At 40.3% G+C, this 21,245-nt stretch overlaps 1 protein-coding gene across 1 annotated transcript in view; it reads left to right on the forward strand.

Annotated features, from left to right (window-relative positions):
- PHTF1 (putative homeodomain transcription factor 1) overlaps positions 1 to 21,245 on the forward strand; it is a 245,573-nt gene that overhangs the window by 209,363 nt on the left and 14,965 nt on the right. Inside the window, 4 exon segments of the mRNA XM_040339390.1 lie at positions 3,998 to 4,129; positions 4,225 to 4,311; positions 15,905 to 16,060; positions 18,648 to 18,743. Of these exon segments, the coding sequence (XP_040195324.1) occupies positions 3,998 to 4,129; positions 4,225 to 4,311; positions 15,905 to 16,060; positions 18,648 to 18,743 (471 nt within the window).

Consider the following 21,245-nt stretch of genomic DNA (forward strand, 5'->3'; position numbering starts at 1 on the left):
TGCCAGGAAGGATCAGAGTGATTCTCTGCGCAGGTTCTGACCAATCAGAATCATTCTGATACATCCTGCAGAAAGAAAGGGGATTTCAAATCACGGGACTGTTACACATGGCGACGTGGACACTCACAGCCAATCATCCATGGAGGCAAATACAGCGGGGAATAATTTTTTCTATAAAAATGAACTAAAGTCTGGCACACATATTGAAAATTAACTGGTTCAGCAGGAATCGGATGACTTTTGGTATGTGTGTAGTTGTGTACGACTCTCTGATCTAACGACTGGCTCCTGTTGAATGGTCTTGCTAAAAAAACAGCATTCAAGGAGATATCCCTGCATCACACATTGTTGGATCTGTGAGGTTTTTCTTTTTCATTTAATCTGCTGGTTGAACAAAAAAAAAAAATCTGTGTATACCCAGCTTAACACTTTAAGGTAACCCTGTTTTTTCTACTTTAGGAGTCTTAAGTCTGTGCGAAAAGTATTTTGCTCTGGGAGTTTTATTTCTAATGAGATACTTCTCCCATGTGCAACATCCAAAAGAATTCCAGGAGGTGCAATATTTAGTACAGCACTGGGGCAAAGCCTTGTAGGCTAATTTACTAAAGGATTGAGAATGTTTACTCAATAATTTGCAGGATTATATGGTAGCAGTTTATTTGCCTTAAAGTGGACTTTCTTGAAATTATTGTGATACATTACATGTGGTTTTTCCAAACCCATAAAGGCTTGAATTTGTAGAAGGAGGTTGCGGTATCTACATTGTGTGTATAAGAATCTGTGTGAATATTCACTTTAATTATCCAATCACAAGAAAATCTAATTATTGTTTACTTATTTCATCTGCACATGATTGGGTATTCAGAGTAAACAGGAATTTTCTCTTCAAATAATTGGGTAATTCATACAATTTATAAAGTGAAAATTCTCAACTGTTTTAATAAAATCAGTCTTCATTGTTCTAAATAATTACAGAGCTCCACGTTTAGAAAAATAACATGGGTACAAATTTCAGCAGCTGTAGTACCATGGCATATGAATAGGGATGAGCCGAACACCCCCACGTTCGGTTCTTACCAGAACCTTTGAACGGACCGAACGTTCGTGCGAACATTTAGAACCCCATTGATGTCTATGGGACTCGAACGTTCGAATTCAAAAGTGCTCATTTTAAAGCCCAATATGCAAGTTATTGTTGTAAAACGTCTTTGAGAACACGGGTCTTGCCCCAGGGAACATGTATCAATGGAAAAAAGTTTTAAAAACGGTTGTTTTTTCAGAAGCAGTGATTTCAATGATGCTGAAATAAAAAAAATAAAAATGAAAAATTTCTTTTAAATATTGTACCTGCTGGATGTCTATAGTAGACTCCTGAAAAAACGACCTTTTTAAAACGTTATTTCAATTGATACATGTTCCCTCGGGCAAGACCCGGGTTCTCAAAGACGTTTTCACAGGCATACTATAGACACCCAGCAGGTACAATATTTAAAGGAATTTTTCATTTTCTTTTTTTTTTATTTAAGTATTAAAATCACTGCTCCTGAAACTTTAGGTGCAAACTACAGAGCACACGGCCAGTACACACCAAGTAGCTTTAGGTGCAAACTACAGAGCACACGGCCAGTACATACCAAGTAGCTTTAGGTACAAACTACAGAGGACACAGGCAATAAACCACGTAAGAATACTGCAGCTAGCACAATCACCTGTCTGCCAGTAAATTAGGAAGAACTGATCTAGCTAAACTATACAGTGTATAAATATATGTACAACACCTGGGATGTATATATATATACACACTGTAACTTTAACTGACTAGCCTGTCTGCCTGCCTGCTCTATCTACCTGCAAAAAATGACACTCTCTCTGTCCTCTCTTAACCACCGCAACACACTACACAAGGCCAACCTGCAGGTGGCCTTTTATAGTGTGGGGCATGTACTAAACCCCCTGAGCCATAATTGGCCAAAGCCACCCTGGCTTTGGCCAATTATGGCTCTCCGTTTTTTGCAAGCTGTGATTGGCCAAGCATGCGGGTCATAGTGCATGCTTGGCCAACCATCAGCCAGCAATGCTGCAGTGAATTATGGTCTGTGAAACGTAACTTGAATTTGGCGCGAACGACCCGTTTTGTTCGTATTTCGATACGATGTTCGACTCGAATACGAAGCTCATCCCTACATATGAACAGTATCTTAAAAAAAAGTACAGGTAATAATTATTTGGCAGCAAAACTCCATGCTCTCTCACCTGCTCCCCCAATGCAAACAAACAGAGCCACACGCTGCATCATCCCCCACATATAAAGCTTTATTGCACAAGCTGCAATAAAGACTATCCATCAATTGTTGGCATGTTTTGTGCCGTGAAGATTCCAATAAGCCCCAGTAAAGAGCAAAATGCAGGTACGGGTAGGGTGTCTTTAGTTTTCTATAACAAGGAAGAAATTGTGTGCGGCTCTATTTTTGTTGCACTAAAGGTAAGAATTTGTATTAATATTTGTTCAAATCTTTATTTTTTTTTAATGAGGAATGTTAGAATCTGTTTGGGAGTGCTTATCTGCATACTTGTTCAGAGTTGGTGAACTAAAGCATTGACATCATAGTATCAGTGTCAAAGCCATTTGGAGAATGAGAAGTTAGCAATGGCAGTCTCTATGTTTCATTCAGCGATAGCTTCCATCAAACCGTGGTATACAAAAAGCACTGAAATGTACCTATGTATGGAAGTATTTAGGATGCTTAGATGATGTTACTGGTTACATGCTTATCTCACGTGTACCCATATTCTCACAGTTGGAAGAAATTATGAAACAAATGCTGTATATTATTCTTAAACAACCACAATGAAAATGGCAACATCCTTAATGTATGGTGGACATGCTTAATGTTGAGCCGCTTCTGATCCAAAGTATTTTCCCTCTTGCATGCGTTACTCAAAATTCACTTCACTAGAGACCCCCTGGCTAGCACTCCTACACTTCAAGCTGCAGGTGTCCCCAAGAAACAGTTTAAACTCATCCTTTTCCTCCGATTAGCCTCAAAATTAACGATAGCCAGGATGTTGAAAAAACTATTTACCCACTTCTGTGAAATCAAATCCCGAATCAATGAAAAGCATCCTCACTTACAATCACAGCAAGTTCCACAACATCTGGGACCTGTGGATCACATATCATCGTTCAAATAATCACCATCTAAAGTGGGCTTCTATTACATCAAGTACCAATGGTGTGTCAAACCCCTGGCATCACGTCTCTCCCTCACCCGTCGCTCCCTCACACTTCTAGCTACTTCCTGCTTTTCATTTCTTCCCCTTTTCTTCTGTGGTACACTCCATAAACCACTTTCTACACAATTTCGTAGCTGTATATGTCTCCCCAACCTCTGAATGACCCTCAGTATTGAGCACATGGTAGCCAGCTTTTCATGCTCTTTTGTTTGAGCATTTTCAGATAACACCACAACTCCATTTGCAGTAGATGTACCATTTATTACACTTTTGTTCCATCTGCTGACACATATTTGTACAACCTGTCGCTTTTTATTAACTTTGAATTACCAATACATACATTGAAATGAAAAAAAAAAAAAAACACAATGCTAAAAATAGCATCTCTTGTCAAACTGTGGGAAAATCACAACCAACATCTAAAAGAGAGCAGTGACCCTGGAAAAATATGGTTCATGCAAGGAATTACCAAGGCACTTGTACACCTACTGTATGTATATTTACCATGCTAAGACTTAATATGATGAATGCAAACAACTGATTATATTATATATTATCAAAGAATTTCATTTAGCTGTACTGAATTTGGTTTTGTCAGAATAGAGAATGCCTGGCTGTATCGGATATCTTCTTTTGTTCCTTTCCACTGAGAGTTTACTTTGTGTATAACCTATATTTCTTTCTATCCATCTATATAACTGCTGCCTTTTGCAGGTGTGCATTTCTCTATTCACCATTATTGTTTCTTTGTATGCTCTTGCAGAGGTTTCTGATAGCCAAGCTTTTCAGTCATCTGACCTCTGCTAGAAAAGCACTGAAGTCTGAGATCCCTCACTTCCGGCTGAAGAAGGTGCAGAACATTAGGATTTGGCTATCTTTAAGGTCCTATCTGAAGGTAAACTTACAGGTTGCCTTAGTCATGTCCCTTCCTATTCTCTCTTCCCTCTGCCTTTATGGTATATACTTATATTTCCCTTTTCTTCCCAATAGAGAAGAGGACCTCAGAGATCTGTAGATGTCATTGTGTCATCAATCTATTTATTAACACTGTCTATTGCCTTTATTTGTTGTGCGCAGGTAAGTACAGACCTCTTCATTTTAAAATTTGAAATACAGTGTCTCATTAATATACCAAATATGACTGCTGATTGCAAAAGCTTGTATAGGTTATCAATTATGTTCAGCTTTCATCCTTTATGATTCCGATAATTAGACCTAAAAATGTTGCTAAATCACCACTATACCCTTCACATTAATAATTGTATGTATTTACTGAATTGTATAATGCATTTGTTATCTGCTACTTTAGATAATGGATGGAATTACACTAGATTTCATCAAGCTTAAAGCAGCATTTAAAGTAATGCTCAAGCCGAGCTAAAGTGAATTTGTGTAGAAATGTTTTATTTATTTTGTTACCTGCCTAAGATGTGCAGTGATCATAGTTTCATGGTGTAAATTGTTGTTCTATATGAACAGCCTATAGTATTGTGAATCTTCACATTCCTGTGTCTGAACATAAAAATAATCTTCTGACATGAGGTGCGTGGCACTGCACATTTTACGTAATGACTCCTGTGGAGAAACTACATGTCCAACAATTCTTGGACGGAAAAGATTTAAGGATCTGATCTCTCGCATATCCTGCAGAGAGGAGAGTTTGTGATAATCAGTTTAAAACTGACACTCAATGAATCCCAGACCCTGCGTAAAAGGATATCACCTTTCTTATCCATGGGATACCCAAGTGTGCTCATGTCATCAAACGCCAGGTCCGTATTCTTGGGAATTTTTGAAAGAGGCGTGTCAAACTTGGGGTACTTGTTCCAAGGTACCCCACGTCTTCATCAAAAGGAAACCTCCTGTTCAGGCTGCTGAAAAATAAATTAATTGTTTCCTCGCTGTGTTCTCCCATTCTAATTTAATTGTATCTAGAAGGGAGTTGTGCACAGGAAAAACCCTGACCTTCTACTTATGTATTCATACATAAAATCGTGCTTTGACATTTGCACCTTCTCCTCTTTCATTTCGAGTGTTTTATAGATAGCTTTTAACAAATCATGGACATCTTCCAGAGATAAACAAAGCAGAGAAGGAGGCGCGTCTAAGTGCAGTAATAAAACACTTTGATGACAAGGAAGAGTAAAAACACCTGCAGTCACTCCTTCTTCAAACCAAAGACCAGATTGGTGCAAAGAAGCAGCAACTGGGCATGCTCCAAAACATGTACACTCTGATGTCACTTCCAATTGCCTGGATTCCATTCTGGTCTTAACAGCATGGCTCTCCATCTTGGATCAGAGACACAGTGCAGGCTGGAACTTCCACCTGCAGCTGTCTTTACTCCCAGGAGGCATCCCGCTGGATGTTATGGATTCATTCATATGCCTGTTTTTCACTTCCACCGTGTAAGTGTTTTTAACCCTTCCTTGTCATCAAAGTGTTTTATTACTGCACTTAGAAGGACCTTCTCTGCTTTGTCCTATAGAGCAGTAGGTCTCAACTCCTGTCCTCAGGACCCTCTAACAGGCCAGATTTTAAGTATTACCTTGAGGAGATGCAGACTAGAATACTGTACTGCAATTGCTGAGCAGCAAATTATATCACCGGTGATGTAATTCAGTTATCTAACAAACCTGGGCTGTTAGTGGGTCCTGAGGACAGGAGTTAAGAACCACTGCTATAGAGTGCGCTTCCCTCTTCTGAAGTGCTGCTGTGGTGCATTAATCACATTTCAAGAGCCAGTCATGCACTGTTTGTTAAAGTCCCCTTCTTATCCAGAGTGCCCTAAACTCCACACTCCTTGATCTTCCAGTGATAGTTTTTACCTATGGATTCCCTATCCTTAGGCTCTTCCTCTAATCCAGAGTCTTCCTTGGAAGAATGGGGAGACCTTGTCGCCTCCTCTGGACCTCACTTTCCACACCCTGTGGCGGAGCGTCAGGAAAAAACTGTAGCCCTATCAGAAGATAGACTCTGAGAGGGGACCTGCATCTTGTCAATCATGGATTCGAAAGAGCTAAAAGCAGAAGATAGCTCATCCCTTACAGCAGTAAGCATTTTCTGACAAAATACTGCTGAGTCATCTTTACGATATCTAGGATACACAAAGTGGGGAAAACAACTGCGCTAGCTAGCAAAAAACAAAAAACAATGTAGCAGCCAGCACACAAAGTCAAACGTGAACATAGAAAAATAAGTGCAGCGCTAATGAATCCGTGAAAATGCTGCCAAATTCACATCGATTGAAAAGTGAAAAACAAACTAGAAAGTAAGCATCCGATTCGCACAGCATGAATATATTGCTATTTGAAGTCCATGCATGTGTATCCAAATAGGTGAATGGAATCACCAACCAGGTGTGATGAACAAAGTGAAAAGTTCATAGGTGTGTTCCCAATGAATGAGACACTTCACATGTGATAACAATTCAAATTAAGTCAGTAGAAATGGCTTGTCTGAAGCAATCCTCAATAGATATCAAAATAAGAAATGGGTACTCTTACCAGCTAAGGTGGACTTGTGGATTCATTAGCGCTGCACTTATTTTTCTATATATCTAGGATAGACCGCTTTACTCCATGAGGAGCTCAATTTGGCCACACAGACTGCACATTTCCCCTTGGGTGGTTGCGCCGGGGCCTTGTCCCGCAATCAGAAAACAAAAGATCACCAGGTTGAAAATTGGACCACCCCAGTTCTCCAAAACAACAAGCCCCACTAAGTCTACGGTGAAGGAGAAAAGCCCCACAGGATATGCAAGAGGTTATCAGATCCCCAGGATTACCTGTAAGGTGCTGGTGTCAGAGCCTGCGTGCACTGCCTGAGCAGGAGCTGCAGAGGAATCCATCCTGCTCTCCTCGTGCTTCCACAGCCTCTGCTGGGTCTCACATTCCACACCAGCTGCCCAGTATTCCCCTGTTCACGCCTTTAAGGAGACTGGAACCAGCGTCTCTGGCACTGATGACATAATTCCGGGCAGAAATTATGCTTCACAACTTCCTCTGGGCCAGCGTGGAAGGCAGGAGCTCCGCCCCTTCCATTTCCCATGCTCGAGAATTGGCAATTCTACCCTGACACGGCCAGCCACACTGCTGGCAGGGATGCTTTCAACCCTGGCTATGGGATACCATTCAGCCAAGCTGGTCTGGGGCTACTCCCTCTTACTCTCCAGATGTCTCCAGTGGTCGTGACCCTTCCCAGGTACTGAAGTCAGGGGATTAGCAGCTCCCCCCCCCCCCAGCCAGGGCTGGACTGGGACAGAAATTTGGCCCTGGACTTCATCCAGACTGGCCCACTTTGACAGGTCTCTCCAATGGTGGCCGGACAACTTCCGCACCCCCTCTCCCCCTTCACTAGCCGTTCTACTTTATTAGAGTAGAACGGCTGGTACTGGTACTCTTATAGGCAGTACCAGTGGGGAAGCTAGACATTATTTCACCCGGGGCAAAGAATCAGTTCGGTGCCCCCCTTATGGGACAAGATTAGGCAGAAGTGAGAAACTTCCAGGCCATAGCTGTTGCGTCAGCTGTCTGTCCCCTCCCCCCATGCTCCTCTGTCGTCGTCCCTGCTCCTCTGGTCCTCCCCCTGCTTCTTTGTTCCCCCCAGGTGAGTGCTGCGAGGAGGGAGATACAGAGGAGCAGAGGGGGGGGGGGCGGCAGTCCGCTGTCACTGAAGCCATCCCACTGAGCCATCGGCACACCAGGAAACTCCCTGTAGTTCCAATGGCCAGTCCATCCCTGCCCCCAGCCCTCCAGGATGAGGTATTGCTCTGGGCAGGATAAGGTCTGTAAAGCTTTACTTACTGAGTACCCATATGACAGCCCATGAGACCCAGGGGTCCAAGTTCCAGGACCATGTTAAACCCCCTATCTGGAGAAAATGAATACTGAAGAAGAGGCCTAGAGGGCCGCCTTTTATCTGATGGGGTTTACGTGTTTCCTGTCCTAGTAGGAGGAGTCCTAGGTCTCATGGGCTGTCTTGGAAGACGACTTGAGAAAGGTCTGTATTAATGCACAGCTATCAATAAGATTTTTATGATTCATTTGGATGCTGTCAGGCAAGTCAGGAACTTCTGAAAATAAGGTTGGCTGAGTGCACTGTATTATTGAAAGGAACCTTATCGAGAATACTTGGTTTCATTAAAATTGTATAAAAGTGATGTATACTACAGAGTTTAATTTGATTACACAATGCACAAAGGTGAGCAAATTTGTGAACCCATAGAAGATTTCTGAGGCTGGATTCACACTGCTGCAATGCCAGACATAGCATGTGATTCGCACCGCACTGCTGTGAAAATCACATGCGGTGTCTGTGTGATGCGAAATCAGAGTGTATGGCTGAATTTGCATCGTATTCGGACAAAAGTCGTGCAGGACCCTTTTTTTGGTCCATAACAGAATCGGTTCACACTAATGCCTGTCTGAATTGACAGTTCGCACTGCGATATGCAAACCAATATGAAGGTGTCATTAACTTTGAATTGACACCCGCAGCAGTTCGTATAAAGCAGTGTGACCTGCATGCAAGTTGTATGTGATGCGGGAACCCGTACTGGATTTGCACGGGTTCTTGCATCGCAACAGTGGGAACGAAGCCTGAATATTAGCAGAAATGGATCCCAAACTGAGCATGCTTAAAGGTTATCTCGTCTTTATCCAAGTTATAGTGATACAGTCAGTTTCATTTAGCAAAGAAAGCATTTTACATTGCTACATCTTTACTAAACAAATGGTTTAGGTGATGAAGGTAGCTTAAAATATAATGTAACTAATGGTTCTTGACAGCCTTCTGCTGAACTACAGTATAGCCCTATCAAGAAAGAAATGTTCTTATCCAAGACTTTACAATACATGGCCCCATCCATTGGCCCTTCAATCCGGCAAAGTCAGTCTGTACCTTTAGCAGAGAAACAGCCCCAAAGCATAATGCTGCGTACACACGATCATTTTTCGGGTTGTAAAAAACAATGTTTTTCAGGCTCTATAAAAAACAATGTTTTTTTCAACTTCATCATTAAAACGGCCTTGCCTACACACAATCGTTAAAAAAAAAATGCTGTAGCAAACCGCGGTTGACGTACAACACGTACGACGGCACTATAAAGGGGACGTTCCATTCGGATGACGCCACCCTTTGGGCTGCTTTAGCTGATTTTGTGTTAGTAAAAGACGATTCACGCTTTTCTGTCTGTTACAGCGTGATGAATGTGCTTACTACATTACGAACGCTAGTTTTACCAGAATGAGCGCTCCCGTCTCATAACTTGCTTCTGAGCATGCGCAGGTTTTTCACGTCGTTAAAGCCCACACACAATCTTTTTTTACAACCCGAAAAACGACGTTTAAAACGTTGTGGAAAAAAAAGAGCATGTTAAAAAAAAAATTTGCCCCTTTTTTTATAACCGAAAAATGCTCTGAAACCCACACACGATCGTTTTAAATGACATTTTTAAAAAACGTCGTTTTTTACAACCCGAAAAATCTAGGGAAAGTGGCATAAGGTTTCCACCTCAATGTTTGACTGTAGGGATGGTGTTCTTAGGGTTAGTGCTGTGGTCAGAGGAGTCTAAAATTTAGCTCTTTGGCATTAACTTGACTCGCTGTGTTTGGAGGAAGAAAAATGCTGACTATGACCCTAAGAACACCATCCCTACAATAAAGCACAGAGGTGGATTAATGATACTTTGGGGCTCATTCTCTGCTAAAAGGTACAGGCTGACTTTGCTGCACTGAGGGGCCAATGGACAGGGCTATGTATTGTAAAATCTTGGATGAGACCTTCTTCCCTCAGCCTGAACACTAAAGATGGGTCGTGGATGGGTCTTCCAGCATGACAATGTCCCAAAGCACACTGCCAGGAGGCAAAATAGGAGTGACTCAAGAAGAAGCACATTAAGGTCATGGAGTTGCCTAGTAAATCTTCCGACCTAACTTTATAGAAAATGTATGGAGGTAGCTGAAACTTTGAGTTACCAATTGACAGCCAAGAAACCTTAAGGATTTAGAGAAGATCTGTAAAGAAGAGTAGACCAAAATCCCTCCTGAAATGTGTGCAAACGTGGTCACCAACTACAAGAAACGTCTTACCTCTGTGCTTTCTCCACAAGTACTAAGTCATGTTTTGCTTGGGGAACAAATACTTATTTTACTCACTCAACCGCAACTTAATTTATAGCATTTATTTTATGATTTTACTGGATTTTTGGTCGATTTTCTGTCTCATTTATTTAAAATACACCTATGAGAAAAATTATAGACCCTTTAATTTCTTTGTAAGTGGGCACATTTACAAAATCTGCAGGGGATCAAATAATGATTTCCCCCACTGTATATGGAAATGGTCATATAAGGATTTTAAAAGACATGGGCCTTCATCAACCGAAAGGTAGATTGTTTGAAAGAAAGAAATGATCTACTGTTGCTGCTTCATCTGTTTTATGAATAAAGTATAGGGCTGCTCTGCTGTCTTATGGGCTGGAAATCTTGCAGTCATTCAGGTACCAATGAATCCCAAGCTGTAGGAAATTGTTCAGCACTTTGTCAGGAAGTCCCTTGCCAGGACTCAAAAAAAATGTAATTTATGTCGGTTTTGTGAAACACAAGGTCAAATAATAATAATAAAAAAAAAAACAGGGGGGTTTCTTGTATTGTAGAGTACTGTCTTAAATTCCATTGAAAAGCTGTGTCTTAATTTGAGGCAGGCCAGTCAAACAAGACAAAACAAAAACGTGCATGAACTGAAAGAATTTTGTACACATGGAGCTGAAATATATCTTAATTGTTGCAACTACAGAAGTGTTGAGGCTAGTAACCATTAATTAGGCTTTGCTACTTACTAATAATGAGGGTTCTTCTATGACTATGATCATATATTATGAGCTTTTTGCATAGAAATCCACGATTCCTAAAGGACAGGCGCATATACAAACTGGAAGATCATCTGGATCGGAAACTGTGGATTTTTTCTGACGTAAGGTTTGCTCAAACTTGTGTTGCATACAGACGGTCACACAAATCTTGTCGGAAATTCCGACTGTCAAGAACGCGATGATGTACAAGACGTACGACAGGCCAAGATCAATGAAGTTCAATAGGCAGTTTGGCTCTTCTGCTTGATTCTGAGCATGCATTTTTTGCGCGTCGGAATTGCATACAGACGAGTGGATTTTCCGAAAGGAACTTTTTCTGTCGAAAAAATAGAGAATCTGCTCTCAATCTTTTGCTGCCAGAAATTCCGACACCAAAAGTCCGATGGTGCATACACACTGTCGGAATTTCCGACCAAAAGCTCACATCTTGTGTGTACGTGGCATAAGGTCATGTTTTTTCAATATGGTCCATTATGCGTCTGTACAGACTCCCAATATTGACAGCTGTGATGTGCTGTGAAGAAATGGTCACACATAGCTACAGTGGATATACAGTTGTGTTCAAAATTATTCAACCCCCCAATGCTGTAAAGGGTTTTAGGGAATTTAGTGTACATTTGTAATTGTATTCAGAATGAAATCCTACAAGGACTTCTTAACCACTTAAGGACCGCCTCATGTACATATACGTCAGCAGAATGGCACAGGCAGGCACATCCACGTATATATACGTGCCCTGCTTGACGTGGGTCGGGGGTCCGATCGGGACCCCCCCCCCCGGTACATGCGGCGGTCCCCGTGGCTTCAGGAGCGATCCGGGACGACGGCGCAGCTATTCGTTTATAGCCGCTCCGTCGCGATCGCTCCCCGGAGCTGAAGAACGGGGAGAGCCGTGTGTAAACACGGCTTCCCCGTGCTTCACTGTGTCGGCGCATCGATCGCATCATCTCATTTATAGGGAAGACACGATCGATGACGTCATTCCTACAGCCACACCCCCCTACACTAGTAAACACACACTAGGTGATCCCTAAATGTTACAGCGCCCCCTGTGTTTAACTCCCAAACTGCAACTGTCATTTTCACAATAAAGAATGCAATTTAAATGCATTTTTTGCTGTGAAAATGACAATTGTCCCAAAAATGACGCAGTCCCGAACTGTAAAAACCCCTTGGGTCTTTAGGCAGCATTTTGGTCCGGGGCTTAAGTGGTTAAAGAACCATATGCAACTAAAATGACATCAATTGGTTTTGTAATAAAGTAGTAAATGTTTGTTTTGTGAATTCTTCATTTACACAATTATTCAACCCCTTAAAGACTACCACTCTGAAGAACAGAGGTTCATTGAAGTGTTTTCAATCAGGTATTGAAAACACCTGTGGATGTCAGGGAGCAGCAATAAAGCCTAATAAGCACCAATCAGGCAGCTTTAAAATGACTGTGATACTCAGCTCCTTCTAGACATTTACTGGTGTGGTTACAAACATGGTGAAGTCAAGAGAATGGTCCGGGAAGACAAGAGAAGAGGTGATTACTCTTCACAGGAAGGGCAATGGCTATAAGAAGATTGCAAAGATGTTAAACATACCAAGAGACACCATAGGAAGCATCATTGTCAAATTCAAGCCAAAGGGCACTGTTGAAACGCTACCTGGTCGTGGCAGAAAGAAGATGCTGACTTCGACTGCTGAGCGCTACCTGAAGCGTAGAGTGGAGAAAAGTCCCCGTGTGACTGCTGAGGAACTGAGAAAAGATTTGTCAGATGTGGGTACTGAAGTTTCTGCTCACACAATACGGCGCACACTGCGTAATGAAGGCCTCCATGCCAGAACTCCCAGGCGCACCCCCTTGCTGTCTCCAAAGAATAAGAAGAGTCGACTGCAGTATGCAAAAATCATGTGGACAAACCACAGACGTTTTTGGATTGTGTTCTGTGGACTGATGAAACAAAATTAGAAGTGTTTGGGCCCATGGATCAACGCTATGTTTGGAGGAGGAAGAACAAGGCTTATGATGAAAAGAACACCTTGCCTACTGTGAAGCATGGTGGGGGGTCAATCATGCTTTGGGGCTGTTTTGCTTCTGCAGGTACAGGGAAGCTTCAGCGTGTGCAAGGTACCATGAATTCTCTTCAGTACCAGGAGATAGTGGATAACAATGTGATGCAGTCCGTCACAAACCTGAGGCTTGGGAGACGTTGGACCTTTCAACAGGACAATGATCCCAAGCATACCTCCAAGTCCACTAGAGCATGGTTGCAGATTAAAGGCTGGAACTTTTTGGAGTGGCCATCGCAGTCACCAGACTTAAATCCGATTGAGAACCTCTGGTGGGAATTAAAGAAAGCAGTTGCAGTGCGCAAGCCTAAGAATGTGACTGAACTGGAGGCTTTTGCCCATGACGAATGGGCGAAGATACCCGTAGATCGCTGCAAGACACTTGTGTCAAGCTATGCTTCAAGTTTAAAAGCTGTTATAACTGTAAAAGGATGTTGTACTAAGTACTAAGATTGAATGTCAATTGGGGGTTGAATAAAACTGATAATGATGTGAGCACAGAAAAGACATTTGTGGTTATTTCATTATAAATATTATGTTATATTTGTCTGACCTACACGTGCCTCTTTGATTTAATTGTAAGCAGGATGACAGGATGATCAAAATCAATGTCAAACTGGGCAAAACAATCAATATCAGTGGGGGTTGAATAATTTTTAATACAACTGTAAAAAGTCTGCACACCCCTGTTAAAATGTCAGGTTTCTGCGATGTAAAAAAAATGAGACAAAGATAAATAATTTCATAACTTTTTCCACCTTTTAATGTGACCTATAAACGGTAACACTCACAACAAACTGGACTCTTAAAGGTGGATAGAAGTAAAAATGCAAAACTAAAATAATATGATGGCATAAGTGCACACCCTTAAACTAATACTTTGTTGAAGCACCTTTTGATTTTATTACAGCAATCGGTCTTTTTGGGTATGACTTGGCATGATTTGCCCATTCTTCTTTGCAACACTCCAAATCTGTCAGATTGCAAGGGCATCGCCTGTGCACAGCCCATTTCAGATCACCCCACAGATTTTCAATTGGATTCAGGTTTGGACTCTGGTTGAGCCATTCCAAAACAGTCATCATCTTCTTGTGAAGCCATTCCTTTGTTGATTTGGATGTATGCTTTGGGTCATTGTCATGCAGAAGCCTGAAGGTTTTGTGCCAATATTGACTGGTATTTGGAACTGTTCATAATTGCCTCTACCTTGACTAAGGCCCCTGTTCCAGCTGAAGAAAAACAACAGCCCCAAAGCATGATGCTGCCACCACCATACTTCACTGTGGGTATGGTGTTTTTTTGGTGATGTTCAGTGTTGTTTTTGTGCCAAACATATCTTTTGGAATTATGGCCAATAAGTTCAAACTTGGTTTAGTTAGACCATAACACATTGTCCCACGTGCTTTTGGGAGACTTTGGATGTGAACATTTTGCCAGGCTTGGATGTTTTTCTCCGTAAGAAAAGGCTTCCGTCTTGCCACCCAGTCTGACATATGAAGAATACAGGAGATTGTTGTCAGATGTACCACACAGCCATTACTTGCCAGATATTCCTGCAGCTCGTTTAATGTTGCTGTAGGCCTCTTGGCAGCCTCACTGACCAGTTTTCTTCTCATTTTTTCACCGATTTTTGAAGGGACGTCCAGTTCTTGGTAATGTCACTGTTGTGCCATATTCTCTCCACTTGATGATGACTGTCTTCGCTGTGTTCCATGGTATATCTAATGCCTTGGAATTATTTTGTACCCTTCTCCTGACTGATATATTTTAACAATGAGATCCCTCTGATTCTTTGGTAGCTTTCTGAGGACCATGGCTTTTGCTGTAGGATTTGACTAAGAAAATGTCAGAAAAGCTCAACTTTTATTTGGGGTGAATCAGAGGCACTTTAAATGATGGCAGGTGTACACTTGCACCTATTTAACATTGTTTGAATGTGATTGCTTAATTCTGAACACAGCTACATCCCCAGTTATAGGAGGGTGTGCACACTTATGCAACCACATTATTTTAGTTATTTATTTTTACTCACACCTAAAATATTTCAATTTGTTTTTTAATTGAGTTTTACAGTTCATAGGTCACATTAAAAGGTGGAAAAAGTTCTGAAATTATTTATCTTTCTCATTTTGTTTACATCACAGAAACCTGACATTTACCAGGGGTATGTAGACTTTTATATTCATTGTATGTACATTTTGTATCTTTGAACGCTAGTATGACTAAAGTCATGTAAAAAAAAAAGATGATTTAATTTTTTTCTCAGAAAGGATTCAATGCAGTTCTGAAATCACATTGATTTTTGTTAAAATAGGCACTAAAGGAGAATTGAGCAGCATTGTTCCCGCCAACCCTTCAAGTAACAATGATTGGGACTACAATTGGCACAGAGAAGCCACACCATTTGCATTGTCTTGCCTTTGACCAATTGCGCTTGGTTTCTGTAGGCTAATGAAAGCTGTAACTGTGGCTCTTGGACATTCACCAGACCACAGTCTACTGCCTAGGTTGTCTAATGGGATAATCTGGCTATAAATAGTGTTTGAGTTTATTTTAATGAATCTCATTGTTTATTGAGCAGTTTGAATTCGGGACAACAATGCGTTTTATCTAAGCATGGATGGTTTATTGCAACAATTTATTGCTCAGTCTATGGTAGAGTTATGTTTGACTGTTGTAGGCAATAAGCAGATTTGATGGTTTGAATAAAACAATTATTTATTTGCCCTGTCAAAATAGGTTCTGAATGGACATAAAACCTTTCTAAGCTATCTCTATAACTGGGAGTTCCTGATTTGGGAAGCAGCTTTGCTCATCTTTCTCCTACGTCTAACTTCCCTGGGATCAGAAACCAACAAGAAGTATAGCAATGTCTCTATACTACTGACTGAAGAGGTATGCAATAATGGTCAACAGTGGAGTCAGAATTTTCCTCTACCAGAATAGGGTCATGGGATTTATGCTAAAGATGCATACCACAAAACAATATAAGCCGAATAGAAAGCCGATACAAGTAGTACACTTTTGTGTCTGACATGCCCTGGACACAATGCTCCAATCCACAGCTCTGCTCAGAATGCATATGCAATGTTGATTGGAGCAATGTGCAGGGGCATGTCAGACCGATAGATACCCAAATGCTGCACTCTGTATTGAGCAGCTTTGCATATTTCTAGCGGACTACAAACATGGGACTACAAACATGGGACATTTAAACTTTTAGCTGCAACAAATACCCCCACATCTATTACTTTTTATGTAGCCTGACTGCATTACACTAATAAAAACAAAAGCTTCAGTTGGACTTTAAAATCCTTTTATAATATTTTTCTATCCTGCTCACTTTCAGTAATCCTAAATAATGTGTCATCAGTAGAAAATAAAAGTTTATATTCTGTTCCATCTGTCAGGCCATTCATAAAGTGACTCAGAAAATTTTGGTTCAGCCCCAATCCCCCATGGTACACCACTGCTACCTATACCCCATTTTAATATGCTCCATTTATTGGCCATCCATGCTGTCTTTTTTTTAGCCCCTGATTCCTTAGATTCTGTACATGGATGTTATGATGAACAGTATGAAATTATTTTTACAAAATCAAAATTCACAGTATCAGCTCATTGGATTTTTTACACCCCAATTCGTACTTGCCTCCTCATAAACATTGATGTTGGACATGTAGATGTAGATTCCCTATAACACTGTTATATTCTATGCATTTTTATAAAAAAAATCTTATATATATATATTTATATACACACACACACACATATACACAGTATTTACATACAAGGCAAGTTACAGTCTCCCATTTCTGCATTTTACGTTTTTTTGTTTGTACTAACCCCCATATACATTATAAACATATGTTTATAATGTATATGTTTCTTTGGGCTTTAAGTATTTAGGCTTTCATGAGCAGCAGCACCATTTTTTGTTTGATTCATTGATCACTTATTTTATTATAATTTCTATATTATTCATTAATTTTCTCCTTCACTTTTTATTGGGTTAAGCGCAGAGTTTTTTCCCCTTTTTTTATATTTGTACTAACCTCATTAACCCCCCCCCTCCTTCCCAGTTCCTAGTTAATTCTGTGGTTCTCTGAAGATACTTTCAAACTAATGAAGGTATTTATGTTTTTAGTTTAAAAAAAAAGTAGGCTATGATTCCTCTTAAATTGTATATGTTAAGTGTCCATTTATCATAGGTGTGGAGTTGCTTAATGTATTTTTTATGGGCGGGGTCTATGTATAAAAAAAAGTGCTTTTTGAAGGTCTCAGCTTTTTAACAAAAGTTGCATACTGTTTGTACAATGTCAGTTTGTATTTGTTGCCTTTCACTGGGCAAATGTAACAATCCCTAAGATTCAAGTGGTTGTAAAGTATATAAATATATATATATATATATATTATAAAATATTTTTTTTAACCCTTTGCTGCCGGCCATACGCATATATGCGGCCTATCAATGCCTGAACCATAGCGCCAAGGGGGCAAATATTTTTATTAATAGCTGGCTATGCACTTGAGTGGAGAGTGCGCGCTCCCAGCACAGTTCCCATAGACTAAATTAAAGCTCCTGATCGCTCATTGCAATTTGGATCTTTCAGACATGATCTTAAAGTGATACTAAAGCATCAAATAATAAAAAAATTGCAGGTGTGCTCCCGAGTTCTGTATTCGGCGTCCATAGCCGCCGTGTACAGGACTTGGCCCCGCCTTCAGCCCTCGCATCATTGGAGTTGATCGACAGCAGCACAAGCAAATAATTGCGCTGCTATAAATCTATCCAATGAAGAGCCGAGAAGACCGGGCCGAGATCAAGCGCATTTTCGACGTGGGACTTTCGAGGGCTCAGGTAAGTAAACCGGGGGCTGGGGGGGGGGGGTCGGAAATCATCAGATTTTTTTGGAAGTAATCTCTATTTAACTTTACTGCTACTAAAAGTGGCAATAGAGGAGAGGGGGAGCTCTAACACACACATGAGCTGACAGGCGGGGGGAGGAGGAGAGCAGTGGAATGACAGAGGCACATAACCTGACCACAGTAATCACGCATTAGCAGCCATGATTACCGTGGTCAGCACACTAAGGGGGACACATGAACAGGCATGATCAACCAGGTTTTTTACAACATAGAGAGGCGCAGATTTAACAGCACAAGCACTGTGCTCTTTTTATTTTTTAGGGTTACAGCCTTTAAGGTTTTTTTCTTTCAGGATCAAATGTTAGGGAATGTTACATTTGCCTGGGAAATGGCAACACATAGAATGTGACATTAGACACATATTGGGTACAAAACAAATAATATTTGTCACTTTTGTGGGAATGCTGAGACATTCATAGATATGTGGTGTATTCATACTCTGTGTAAATGTTAACATCACTAATCTAATTGTCATTCAATTTTCCATTTGCATGTCACTGTACCATTGTGTGGGATTTCTGACTTGTGAACATTTACCATTTACACCTTACAGATCAATCTTTATTTGAAAATGGAAAAGAAGCCAAACAAGAAGGAACAGCTCACGATTGTGAATAATGTCCTGAAATTGTCTTCCAAACTCATTAAAGTATGTACAGTATATGAAAACAAAAGTGACAGTATATAGCAGCAGATATTTAGCAAAAATTGCGATATATTGTCATCATAGCTGATCCAGTGTCAGTGTTCCATTGCTCTTTGCACAAACTTAACAGGAAATAAAGAACACCGTCTGTATTTCTTGTTTATGTCCCTATAGATGATTATACTGGAGAACTTCATTAATGTGCTAAAATCCTTACATCCTTACCTGTTGGATATTAGCAATTTGGCAGTTAGTGTGTTTAGTCTAATAGCTGATGTCTAATTAGATGGTAAAATGGTATAGGTAATTCTATGGCATTGCTCTTTGTACGGTGTTAAAAAGACTAAGCGCATACACAAAATAATAGTTGAAAAATAGGTATATGTATAAAGGATGAAACAAATGCTAGCAGTTCATAAACCACCATTGGACCAGTGGTGGGATTTCGCTGAAGGAGTCTTCAGAATAACCCCTTTAATACACTATTTGCATCTGTACAACTAGAAACAGTTGCTGCAAAAGCAGGGAAAATGGTCACCCTATTCTGCTAACAGGTCAATTCTAGGTGTATGAGCCCAGAATGGGTGATAGTTAAAGTAGAACTATAGGCAAACATTTGTTTTTTTAATTTTGGATAGAGTAAGGTAGGGTCATAACCCTTGCCAGCTTATTTTTCGACATATGTGCCCCTTTGGGGAGATTTCCCTTCACTTCCTGTCCCATAGCCAAAACAGGAAGTGATAGTAAATCCCTGCAAATTAAGGGAATCCCTTGGGAACCCCCATGTCACCAGGACTATTAAAAGATTTCACCTCTGTTACAACCCAAAGTTTGGGATTTTATTTCACTTTCATTTTAAATAGAGAGGGAGAAAGACCCTAACAGGGGCACAGACAGGTGTTCTAATCCATCTCCACTAAATCACAGATCAGTATGTGCCTGTGTTTAAAAAACACAAGCATAGGAAATTATGTGATCTTCTCCTGGAGCCTTTTTCAGTGTGATAGGAGAAAGCATCACAGTGAGAAAAAGCAGCACACAGTCATACAAACGCCTAGATAGGCACATTTAACCACCTGATTGCCCCAGTTAACCCATTCACTGCCCTGTCACAGTATAATTAGTACAGTATACAGATTATTTTTTTAGACATTAATGGCTTGAGTTATTATTGAGTTGAGTTATTTTGAGGGAACAGCAAATCTACACAGCAAATCTACACTGTTATACAAGCTGTACACTCACAACTTTACATTGTATCAAAAGTGTCCAGTCTTCATTGTTGTCACATGAAAAGATATAATTAAATATTTACAAAAATGTGAGGGGTGTACTCACTTTCGTGAGATACTGTGTACACTATAGTTGTAGACGCTATAACTTTTGCGCAAACCAATCAGTATACCCATATTGGGATTTTTTTACCAGACATGTATCTGAATAAATGTTGGCCTAAATGTTTGACAACATTTTAATTAATTGGATATTTTTTATAATAAAAAGTAAAACTTTCTTTTTTTTTAATTTTCACAATTTTTTTTTATCCCAGAGGTGTTCAAATACCACCAAAAGAAGGCTCTACTTGTGTGGAAAAAAAACATCAATTTTATTTGGGTACAGCGATGCAGGAATGTGCAATTACCAGTTAAAGTAGTGCAGTGCCAAATAGCAAAAAAAAAAGGCCTGCTCAGGAAGGGGGGTAAAACCTTCCAGAGGTCAGGTTGTTAAGCACACAGTACACTTTTCCACCAACAAACATACACACAATGAGCAGGGACAGAAACAAGGACTGGATTAAATTGGCAGCTAGAATATTAGTGCAGATCCTTTTATTACACACAGGAATCTATTACTGGCAATTGGCAATGAGATATGTGAATGGTTTTGTGATGCCCCTGGCAGAGCTAACCCCTTAGGCCACAGCCTATGTAGAAAATCAGACATCTAGCCTTGGACAGCAGAATAGGGGTTAGAGCACGGGAATGCAGAGGGCTGAATCACTGATGAATCATAAGCATTGATAGCATATTTATGATTGATGTTCAGAGCAGATAACAGAGTGCTTTCTGGAATGAAATGTGTAGTCTCTACAGAACATTATTTCTGTGAAAATAGGACAAGACAGAATATGAGTCACAGAGTTCAGCCCAAAGGCTACAGGGAAGTAACATTATGTAGTATAATACACACTGCATTAAATATAAATATATATATATTTTTACTTGGGTAGGTTTCATCACCTCGTCACTATAACATAACCAAAGTGTATATTTAAAGGTGAATTCAAGGCAGGTATTAAAATGAGCAGTTAACGCAGTTAGATATTTAGAAAACTGCAATTATATTTTCAATTGCAACAGCCTAAAGTAAGTGAATTCATCCATTTTCCTTGCACATCAGCTGAACGAGAAGCTGATGATATACAATTATGAGCCATAACCAAATGTATGCTGAGTTCTAGAAATAAAAGTTAGGCAGAGCATCATACAGATTGCATAGAAAGCT

This window comes from Rana temporaria, chromosome 2 (assembly GCF_905171775.1).
Source record: "Rana temporaria chromosome 2, aRanTem1.1, whole genome shotgun sequence".
In the NCBI taxonomy this organism is placed as follows: domain Eukaryota; kingdom Metazoa; phylum Chordata; class Amphibia; order Anura; family Ranidae; genus Rana; species Rana temporaria.